This window comes from Cuculus canorus, chromosome 1 (genome assembly GCF_017976375.1).
Source record: "Cuculus canorus isolate bCucCan1 chromosome 1, bCucCan1.pri, whole genome shotgun sequence".
NCBI classification, from domain to species: Eukaryota; Metazoa; Chordata; class Aves; order Cuculiformes; family Cuculidae; genus Cuculus; species Cuculus canorus.
In genome coordinates, this window is record NC_071401.1 from 76,499,204 (window position 1) to 76,511,152 (window position 11,949).

Consider the following 11,949-nt stretch of genomic DNA (forward strand, 5'->3'; position numbering starts at 1 on the left):
TCATGTCCAAATCTCCTTGTCGTGGAATAATTCCTCTCTGTGTAGACTGTTTTTATCCCTGCATTTTAGGCACCTTTAAAAAGCTGTTGTGTCAGATAGAAACTGCCATATTCTTCAGAAGAGAAAATCCATAAATGGAAAACCAGGGCTATTTTAGAGCACCATTTTAGTGCTAACTTCTTGTAAAGTTAAAATAAGATTGGAAATAGTGCCCTTTAAAGCACATGTTTTTTAATATGTATTTATTTTTGGCCTTCTGGATGTATAAAGACTCTAAGTGATTAGACCTAAAATTTGTATTCATTTATTTAAGGACATTCCCTTCATCTCATTCTACAGCAGAAAGTCACCAATGCTGCATCAATACTACATGCAGAAGAAGAAAAGAAATGACAGAATCTAGTTTTTTGCCTGTAAAATATAGTGCAGAACTCTTTTCAGTAAAAAATTATTCTTATTTTTTCTCCTCTGTGATGTAAGTGTAATTTCAGTTAGATACAATACTTTATGAACTGAATTAATTTTGCATTTAGTTATGCCACTAATTTCTCAAAACACAGAAAAACAGAACAGGCCTTACTGCCAATTCTATACTCCCCTAATTGTACAATTGTAATTTAACTTCCAAGGAGTGTGGGAATCTAACTTTTTCATTAAAATCCACTGTCACAGGCTGATCCTTCCTCCCTCCTCCAAAAACAAGCAAGTAAAAAGAAAATCTCCATGAAGTTATAATCTTGTACACCAGTCTCAGTATAAGAGGATTTTAAAGACACTAAGATTAAGTCCAAGGCTGCTAGCTGCAATACCTCTTTGGAAAAACCCTGATTTTCTCAGAGGGCTAATCTTCCTTTGGTAGTAAGAAAAGACAGCTCGTATGGCCGAGATAGGAAAGTAAATATGTGTCTGAAGTTTCACCAAATGGGTAAATGCTAAGAGCTGATACAATTTATAAAATAGTTTGTATTTTATCCTGCTTTTGCTAAAGATTTTCAAATGTCATCTTCATTCCCCTGTGAGAATGAAAAAAAAACTTAGATGTATTTGGCCTACTCTGTGTCTGGTTTTACACTGTACCATGTCATGGCTGTAAACACTTGCTGCCACACTAACTTTATAGCCTTTTGTGTCTCCTTTGCAGGGAGGTATGTGAGTGGGAAAATTGCATGAAGTGAAGATACAGATCTTTAAAAGTAGAAACATCAGACGCTGTCTGAAGCAAGTCAGAAAAGTTTGAGGAACTGAGTCTTTTGATTCAGGTCATAAATGGCAACGTAGTTGAATGGACTTGCTAGGAGATGTGTAAAAATGTCTGGCTAGGCAACGACAACAAAGAAATCAGGTAAAAATAAGCTCAGCAAGCAGTTTAGATCAAAATGCTTTCCTCTTCAAAAACTGTTTCTTTGACGTCAACATTTTCCAGAGGAAGAGGTACTCTTTCCTGACTAGCTCTAATTAAAAGCATCTTTCATAGGATCTGAGGCTGAACTGAGATTTAAAATGAAAAATTTCTCTGCATAGATAAGTTTTCCTAAAATCCTCAGCTGTCAGGGACCTTTGGTGACCCTTTATCTCTTGGGTTGAGTATGACAGCTCCTGAGGTCATTCTATGATGACTCTATGATAAGTGGTTGATACCTCCATTCTGGTTTTGTCTTCATGACTTAAAACTTGGGTTTGTTTTCGCTTTTCCAAGACATAGTATATGTTTTCAGTACAGGGCAGGGCAAAACACTGCTTTTGCACCATGACAGCAACTTTTTGATTGCTGATCCTTTTTCATTGAAGGCCAAAGTTGCTTTGCATTTATTGCAGAAGAAGTCATTGTTCATGATTACCAGAGTAGTTAATGTGTTACAAACCTTCACCTCAGCTTTCTTCATAGTTTTGCTCATGGGGCTGTACGCTAAGTCTCCTTAAATCACAAAATTACTTGCCAAGAAACAAACCTTACATGTGGTGAAACATCTTTTATTCTGCTGTTTAGGTTCTTATCTCTTGGCCAGCCCGACAGCTTCCAGAGACACTGGAGTTATGTCTGAGAACATTATAAGACCCATCTGCGCAGCACTGCAGCCAGAGAATGAGGTCTTCTGTAAAACAGAGTCAGACCCACACCACACTATGTCTTCTTTCACTGCATTGTGCCCTGCAGAATGCCTTCTCAGTTTAAACTAGCTTTGGTGCCTTTATATGACTATGCTTTCAGTACGCAGAGACATGCTTTCAACCAAGAATCTTCAGTTTCTTTCTCTGGCCCAATAAATTGTGCATCAGCAGTGTTGTGACCCTGGTAATTCTCTGGGGAAGTACTCCACTTCCTGAACTCTTGGATGAAGACAATAGCTGTTGAGGCCTGCATCAAATACTTATTTACACACAGCTCATGATCTACCTGTACATCATTTATTTCTCACAAAGTGGAGCAGTAAACATGCTCTAGAAATGCATCCAGTCTCTGTAAAGTGAATAGCAATTCCTCTTCCAATTACTCAGAAGCACCTTCAGGACTGTATCCTTCTACTGATCCTTATGGAATGGGTAGGCAGGTCAAGTGGGCAAACTCATCCTCTTGGAATTTGTGTCTACATTTTAGATGGTACCTACTTTACAACCTTATGGAAGGGAGTGTATTTGACCTTGTAAAGCTTTTCTTAGATTTGGCCAGCTTAAGAGCCTTCATAGAAAAGGCAGAGTCTTGAACACAATCCAGATGGCCTGTGTAATATATTTTTCCCAGTGTGGAGTTGAGAGAGCAACATAGTTAATATAGGCTGTGAACTGTGAACTCTTGAATATGGGAGGCTGTTTCACACTTGAAAGAACTAATTCTGTCTGACTACAACAAGAGTCTTCTGCATAGATTACTCCATAAAACTAGACATCATCATCCATTTGCTTTGCTCTTTCTGTTAAGCTACATCTGTTTTTCTTACTCACTGACTGCAAAAACGATCTGTTCTTCTGTTTTACCTTAACAACTCCCCTATACATTAAGACTGCATAAAAAATCCACCATTTTTCTGATGCCACTGAATTGGCTCAATCATTCAAATTTCTCAAGAGAGATGTTTGACTTTGAAGAGTGTGGTCATGACTTTCGGTAACGGCTGTTGTCCAGGGTCATTAATGCCTTGGGGCTAGCAATGTGGTAAAAGAAGTTCTCGGGCCTATTGCTTCGGGTGTGGCTTCCTGAAGGTAATGCCTAGCTGTAAAAGGGTTTTATCAAAGGGAGGGAGTTACCTTCAGTTTGATTAATGTTACCTCTTTCTGCAGATCATATATCAAAGAGCTGTGCAGCTATATTCACACTTGAAATTAGATGTATGTATGAAAACAAGATGAGACAAGGTTAGCATCAGTCCTCTAAACTGCAATAGGGCTTGTAATATGTGGAGTGAGAAGGTTGAAAAAATCATATACTAAGCTGATATTAGCCAGCACAGCTCCAATTCCAGAAATATTACAAGACAATGATTGTTAACTGGAAAAAAAAAATGCAGCTCGCACTGATCGTGTACTGTCCAGAGGTAATGTAAAGTTCAATTCATAGTTCAATCACAGTATGAATGATAGCTTTTGAAATTTTGAAAGCGGTTAAATAAGTTCTGTTGAGAAAAATCTGTCAAACTCTTTTGCTAATATATGTTGGCTTTCCCTTCATTATTTTCCCATAATTAGGATTTTTTTCCTGCCCTTCTAAAATCTAGATATTCAAACCCTATTTAAGGAAAGAAGGGCAAACCCTGCAAAATTCACGCTGTGTGCCAGAGAGGTGTGCTGCCCCTGGGTCCCTGGGATGTGAATTTGTCTTTTCCTAGCTTTGTGTTCATAAAACCGTTCACCATGCCCAGATTTCCCCACTCTACCGAGAAGTCTTGGAACAAACATACTGCTCCAAGACAACTGGGACTGTACACAGGCTGTTGAATTCTCTCCTTTGGGTGTACAGTAGTAGTTTCTGTTGTGATTCTTACAATGGAGAATAGGACATATCATGATTTGAAATCAACAAGAACTGTATTAGTGGTGTTTGTGAATACAATGAGCCATGTATTTATTCAGAAAAGCATTATCCCAACAAAGAAAAATTACGTGTTTGTAAAAATATCACATTTGCATCTAGGGAACAATGTCTTGAGGAAATTCAAGTTTGAGATCTGTAATCTCAGCTTCCAGGACCTCAATATGTTGAAGTAGTTTTTAGCTACTACTACGTTTTCTTTCCAAAGAAGGAATTTTTTTTTCATTTTCTTTTGTTTTGTTATCAAGCCTAACTCATTGTCTACCCTGATCTTTCTCTTGTACAGAGAATGCGCGACAGCGTCAGGATGGAGTGGTGAGCAACTCCATAGTGTATTTCACTGAAGACCCCCCAGAACTGCCACCCAACAGTCCCCATCCGCTGAAGCTGCGGCGTATTCTCAACCTGAGCCCCTTTACCGTCACTGATCACACACCAATGGAGACTGTGGTAGATATTTTCCGGAAACTTGGACTCCGGCAGTGTCTTGTCACTCGCAGTGGGTGAGTAGATGTTGAGTTAAGCAGGCTCGGAGAATCTAAGGAGATTTTCTTCAGCGTTAACAAAACCACTGTTCTTCCTGTTTAAAGCAAAGTATAGATGGTAGCTAATTACTCAGCATCTCTGAGACAGTCAAGTGAACATTTTGATTTTTGTCTGTTTTGTGTATGGAAGAATAAGGGAAACTCGCCCACTGCCTCTCCAGGGCAGCAAAAGAAGTTAGACTCAGAACAAAAGTGGCCCTTGCTGGATGTCGCGTTTCAGTCTGTTCTCTCAAATTGTCATTTAGATTAGGTAAAGATAACTACAAAATAAACCGTTCTGACACCCACTATCATTCGGTTTTCAATGGAGGTAGATTTGGCATGCAGTATTGCCTGCAAAGGATGTGCCTGTTACTACACATCCAGCTAGATGAAATGCTTGTGAAGACTGATAAAAATGTCAGTGGAAGAAAATTAACCTGCTCAGCTTTCTTTAAAGGAAAACTATGTGCGTTAGAAATAACATCTCATAACTCAAACGGGATCTGAGCTATTTTGGGACTATTGCTCATCCCAGGATCCAGTGGTAAAAAGAAACTTTATAACAGGATAGGAAAACCAAAGCCATCATTTTCAAATGTGGGAGACAAAAATATAGTCTCGTACAAAAAAACTTTTAGTTATTTAAATTGCAGGTGTTAATTATATTGCAGGTGTTACTATCAGTGCAGTGTCCTCAGCATTAAGAAAATAAAGACCATGATCAGGACACAGATTTAGGTCCTGATTTTAAGTGCTTGGATTTGGAAATGTTGATTTTCAGTTCCAGCACTTACAAGACATGAAAGGTAGAAAAACTGTAACAAAACCATAGTTTTGAAATTCAGTGCCTTGTGGCCCTCAAGGACTAGAAATAAAAGCCCTTGAATACTGAGGGTTAGGAAATTTTTACTCGTGGTGCCAGACATCCCAAAAGGCTCATCTTTCTTGACAGATATAATTCTTTTAGGTTCACATAAATGAGAAATTATCACTTAAATTTGAAGGAATTATGTGTTGGACAGTGAGAGTTTTGGAAATTCTGTGCTTTATCTTTTTTCATGTACTACTAAACCCCATACTCTAGCTCAGGGCACTGGCGTCTTAGATTTGTGCTGCTGATCCTTTGCAGCTTGAGCCTAAGGAAACTCATTACTTTGTTGTATAAAGTGTCAGTGGCTTTAGCTCTTCATTCAGCCATGTACCCAACAAAAAGAGATAACAACACAAAGTTATTTCATTTAATGATCATGCCAGGGTAGTAAAAATACACAAAGTGAGGATACTTTTTATACAAGGTAATCTCTGGGGAATGGACAAAATGGACAGTGCTGTATGGAGGCTCTCACAAAATGTGCCTGCAGCTAAACAGGGGGAAAAGTGGATGATATATGAGATGATTTTTGACCTTCCCTTTCTTTTTCTCTTGTAGGAGGCTGCTGGGTATTATAACTAAAAAGGATGTATTAAGACATATGGCTCAAATGGCAAACCAGGACCCTGAATCTATCATGTTTAACTAGACTGGTAAAGGAAGAAGGAAGTAACCCCAAAGGAATCCCTTCTAGATTAACACAAAGGCTATGTTTGGTGTTTAATTTTATTTAAAGGGAAAATGTGATGTGTATGAGGAATGGCCCAATATGCCTCTGACAGAGGAGTGTATGCAGGATGGCACTTATTTGATGAGGAAGGTAGTTTAGCAGCTCTGAGCAGCTGCAGACATCAAGCTGTGTTTCCTTAATGAGATTCCCAACAGCTCAATTGGATCGTTCATGGGTGTAAGTGATGTGCTTAGAGACAAAAGAGTCAGGAGTGTCAGTGGGATGCATCAATGTTCACAGTAACTCTCAAAGCAGGTGTGAAGACTAGAAGATACTGTTTATGTATAAGCTGTTAACAGATGTAAAGATTTGTGTTCCAAACTAGAGATTGTGTTTGAGTGATGTCAGTTAATTTTGTTACTGTAATCATCACTATTTATTTGCAACTGAATTATACCATTTTCATGACGGAAAAAAAAAATCATTGTATTTTAAAATGAAAAAAATTTTCATATTCGTTTATTTTTGTAATATTTAAGTGAATCAGGACTGGAGTTAAAGGAGCAAGAATACACTTCAACTGACTTCAAAACTTAATGTCCCCTGCTCCCTGCTTTAGCCCTTTGATTTTTATGCAGCTTAGCATTACTGTCAATCAGCTTCCACTTATTAATGTTGAAATGTGACTTATTTGTAGGGATTTATTATTTCACTATGCAATTTTGCATCCTGGTACTGTAATATTTAGTATTTGTGGTTTGCTGTGACAACAGGAAAAAATACAGAAGCCTGTGGTGGAATTTTCAAAGGCACTAAAGGGACACTGGTATCCAGCTCTCATCAATGTTAGTAACAAGAAACTGAATCCCTCACCTGTCTCCGCTTGTGTACATCATCATTTTTCACAAACTAATGAAGCTGTGCATTGACAGCTGATTCTTTATTTAGTTCATCATTGCTATTTCTTGGCTTTGGCCTGCACTTGCCAAGAAATTGCTGAAGTTAAATTAACAGTAACAGACATATTTTGTAGCAGATCTACTCTTCATGCACCTACCAGTCATAGGACTATGGAACCCCCACCCCCACACCACTGTGGCTGGACAAGATCAAAGGGTCTGAGAATGCAAACAACAATAACAAAGTTTTATTTATTTATCTGTTTGTAGCAAGAACACATTTCAACAGCCCCTGGTGGGGTCCTCCAAGTCAGACAGGTAAAACTGCTAAGTTTTCCTATTTCTAGAAGCATTTTTCTAGTCCTACATAAGATGCACAATATCGAGATGGTCTGTGTTAATATACTAGCACTTTAGTCAATACTGCTATCAGTAACAGAAGACCAAATTTTACTCTCAGTAACATATAACCCACTTTGCTTTATACCTATAAGCCTAAAGACTGGAGAAAGGTTGCATCTCAATTCAGATGTCCTCAATCCCCTTCAGACCCTCTGAGACCCTTCATTTAGGCATCCAAGACCTCTGGGAATTTTGTTCAAATTCATACAGAAACCAGTAGCTCAAGTCCATTGTGTCCAGATGTCCTTCATGGACAGAGATGAGAGGAGTCCTTTCATACCAGAAGAGCTTGTTGCTTACTCCAGACAAAAGCCTAACAGTTGATTCAACTTGTAGGCAATGTGCACCAGTATTGTGTCCCTCAACTGAGAAAACAAGCCAGGTGCACCTTCAATTAGATGCCCAAAGTTATGTGTCACAATTTCCTCCTCTTATCTCCAGTGACCCTGCTACCTTCTGGCATTGTATTCACTGCCACTGCACGCACACAAAGTATGGCCCAAATTGTTTAAGTAAAAGAAACGGAAGCAAATGGATAATTTTAATCTGCAAAGTACTTCATTTAACATCAGTGTTTGCAACAGACTGACATAAAGATATGCAGCTCTGGCCAAAGCCCATAAATATTTCTGTGTATACTTTTTGCTAACTGAACATCTGCAGTACAATGTATTATTAAAGGGGTATTGTTAAAACTACGTAAACTACAGAACAGAGCAAACTTTTCCTTCTGAAAACAGGAAATATAACATTATATTGTTGTTTCTTATGGTTTTTTGTGAAGCTGTCATGAGCCAAAGTCATAAAAAAACCTACCAAGTCAACAACCAGGCTCATACAGGTTCGATTGCCTCATTTGAACAGAGATGCCATTGTAAAATCAGTACATTCCCACAACTAAATCCAAATGCGGTTTAGTACCAATGTCAGTTCATACCCATAACCAGAACCTTAAGGATTCGGACTGAGATGAATAGGCTGACTTTTGAAGGCAACCTTGTTCTGAATCTAAGAACCAAACTGAAGGTCTGTGTTCTGCTTTTCACTTTTATAGCTCAGTGTTAATACATACATGTTTGATGAACACTTTCTCCATCTTTCTTTATATTAACAGAGGAAACAAGTGAGCGTAATCCCCCCTCTTGAGCACTGAAATACCTCTTCCACTCCTAAAACAAGAGAAATAGGCTGAGAAGTGAATTTATCTGCTATTTGAAATCAAACTCAAGGCATCATGTGTGTCAGTGAAAAGTAGAAATCTAAAGCCTTCTCTTTTAGCCCATGAAATTTCAGTCTATGCTGCATTAGCATGAAGTCCGTGGTAGAGCTAACTCTGAAGAGCTTTGATAGTACTGAGGGCAATGTTTTCTAACAGGAACCAGGATGGTGTATGAACACCGGAAAATTTGTCATTTCCTGAAAAAAAGACATGATGTCACCTAACTGAGGTTAAACTGGCCATGAATACAAACTAACTTATCAGCTTAAACGAAATCCATAAAACCAGCGTGATAGTTTGTAAAAAACAGCAACAGAAGGAATTGAGATTTATGCACTTGCTTTGTGTGCATTTTGACCTGTGACTACTCCTTAAGCAGATGGCAGGTAAGTGAGGGTCCAACTTTTTCTATCAAACACATTCCTCTTTAGACAGAATGGTTTAAACATCTAAGAGGTTTTGAAACTGGACGGACTTGGCTAATTAGAAAACGTAGCACTTTAAACACTTCCAGAGATGGGTAATTGGCTGTAAGTTTTCTGTTTAATTTCCTCCATGATACAGTCTTCACTGATGATTTAGCTTGAATGGCTGGATGGGGAACAATCTTAATATAAATTAATAACGTGCTTTTCTCAAAAAATGCAGTTCTAATGCAATAATTTAATGTATTTCCCTGTAACAAGCCCATTATCAGTCACTGTTCTCCATCTGTATTCCTAAATATGTTGCAGAAGTTACTGAATAGACTCCAAGAGGCATAGATCTCAGCCTGAAGAATTTATTTGAATTTTTAGAGTTCAAAGTAGTCACGTAGCCTGATCAAACTGAGAGTTACATAAGTGCTTCAGTATATAGTGCTCACTTTATGCAACCTCAGTTCAATCATGTTCAAGCAGTTGGACTTCAAAGATGCCAAACTAAACAAGCGAACAAAAATCTTTGGATCATGCTAGTTAAGTACTGTACCTTTGTTTTGCATGAACTGTGTTCAACATTCAGCTTCTGACGTATATTTGAAGCAATGTCTACCACAAAGTTTATTAGTGAAATACAGAAAACGGATTACATTAGACAGGCCCTTTGGCTGTCAGAATGTTAATAATTATTAATTCTTATGCTTTGATGAAATGGGAAAAGAATGTTTAAGAATTACATGAGTATCACTGGAGTATCACTGATTCCGTGTTGGAATGACACTATAATTATGAATATAGTTTTGCTTTGGATTATTTTTTTTTAATTGTAGGAAACAGTATATATGTTGCATCTTAAAAAAACCCCAATGTTTGGACTCTATTTTTTAAATAAAACTGATATACAGTACTGAAAACATTTCTTGAACTTTTTATTTATTGGAGAAGTATTCACTTAATGTCTCTATATAATTTTGATGTTCCCTTTTCCCACCTATAGGAATAACTGAATTCTCATGAATGATATAGAATATCTAATTCAGTTGTTGGTTAGCTAATATTAAGTAGTAAGGAGTTGGTAAAGTTTGTGCAGTGGACTTCAAAGAATCATCTTTGATTGCTGGCTGTCTTATTTTCAGAAAGAAATGTTTTTTACTTCAGCATCATAAATCTTTTACTAAAAAAATCTAAAAAGAGAAGAAAAAAGATTTCTCCTATCACATTGTTCTGTTTACAAAAATAATGAAAATCCTTTTAAAACCAGATGCTACAAAACCCTTATGATTTCAGGTTTTATATATATTTTTCAGTTTCACTTTAATTCAGAGCTAAGCTTAAAGACTGAAAATGGCAGGTTCAATCATGCCAATTTAATTGGATGAAACATCCTTTAAATCTCTCATCAGAAGCTAACTTTTAGGTAGCAGCGAAGAATATGGGCTTCATCCTGATTAGCACGCTAACCAAGCAAGTAGAAAAGCAGTATGGTTTAACACAAATGTGACATTAATCAATGGTTTATCCAAAAGAAGCATTACAGATTTCAAGACGTGCTACAGAGAACAAGTTTGATAAAATTGATACATCAGCAATATCCTAGTTTGAGTTAAATTACTCCTTTCAGAAGCTGGTGCTGGAGCCCCAGGGCATCCAGGTTTCTCCATGGATTGTTGTGGCCCTAACATGGCCCAATGCACACACCACAAAGCCAGGAGGAATCAGGTGTGCAGTAACTTAAATAAGTAGTAATAGTTTCTGCAGTTTGTAGTTGGTCATGAGGGACTGAGCCTTAGACCTACCTGTCATCGCTTGTGATGGCATAGCTGGGAAATGAGAAAATGTTGAGAGGAATTCAGCTCTGTCCTGTTACAGCTGTATACCATGTATCGTGGCCTGGGTGTTCATTTCATGTAAACCAAATAGCTTATCTCCATCTATGTGCCTTTTTACATTTTTAGGTGACCCTTCTTTCCCATGTGTTTCTGACAAGCAACATTAATTTTCCCATGTATTTCTGACAAGTGTGCTGTCGCTCTACTCCAAATGTGATCTTGCTTCCAGCTCCTCTCCACTGTGGTGGCCCAGATGCCCATCAAGCACAGTCACTGTATCTCACACAAGACAGTTGCACCTGTGGTGGATGGGCCTCTCTCATGGCATATGGGAATATATATTGCTGCTGCTGGAGGACAGGACAAACACAATTTTACTGGCATGAAGTTTTTTGATTGTTTTTTGGCTTGCTATCTTAAAGGAATACCAAAAAAGGTGGACTTTACAGAGCAATAGCTGCTGCATTTGCACAAATCATCTATACTAGTTCACCAACTCCAACAGTAACTAGGGACTTCATAGTGAAGCCAACCAGGAGCTGGCACATGACTCTAAGAACTGTATCCTGAAGCAGTTATGAGCTCTTAGGCAGAAGGAGTCAGGAATTGCTGAGCCGTAGCTGCAGCATTTGGACAACTCTTCATCCTTCCCTTTCTTTCTTGCATTCTGAACATAGTTAATATGCTCAGTTTGAGCACATTATAAGCACAGTTTCAGCACAGTCAACTATTTCAGCCCTTGCTGTCTTCAGAATTATCTTGTATAGTCAGGGTCAAAACAACCTGAGTGTTCCTAAGAATATGATGACTTCCCCAGCCACAGCAGTTAACTGGTTAGGAAGACACTACCATATGTAACAGCCAGATTGGGGAGGGCTGGTATTTGGCACTTCTTCAGCTTTGTTTCATTTGAGAAATGATTGTGCAGCCTGAACAATGAGCACACAGCTCTTTGTGGGGATTTGCAAAGCCCCTGTTGTCCATTCCTGGCTTGCATAGCATTTGGAGCAATGTCTGCATGGGCCAGCCATTATTATAGAGCACATACCCTACAGATTAACCAGCCTTTCATAATCCTCAAGTATTCAG

General features: G+C 38.2%; 1 protein-coding gene across 3 annotated transcripts in view; it reads left to right on the top strand.

Annotated features, from left to right (window-relative positions):
- CLCN4 (chloride voltage-gated channel 4) overlaps window positions 1-9,921 on the top strand; it is a 44,519-nt gene extending 34,598 nt beyond the window's left edge. For all 3 annotated transcript variants that reach the window (XM_054082711.1, XM_009555948.2, XM_054082863.1), the window contains 2 exons: window positions 4,311-4,527; window positions 5,981-9,921. In XM_054082711.1, the coding sequence (XP_053938686.1) occupies window positions 4,311-4,527; window positions 5,981-6,071 (308 nt within the window). In that variant the 3' untranslated portion in view covers window positions 6,072-9,921. The remainder of the gene's footprint in view (window positions 1-4,310; window positions 4,528-5,980) is intronic.
- The last annotated feature ends 2,028 nt before the right edge of the window (window positions 9,922-11,949 follow it).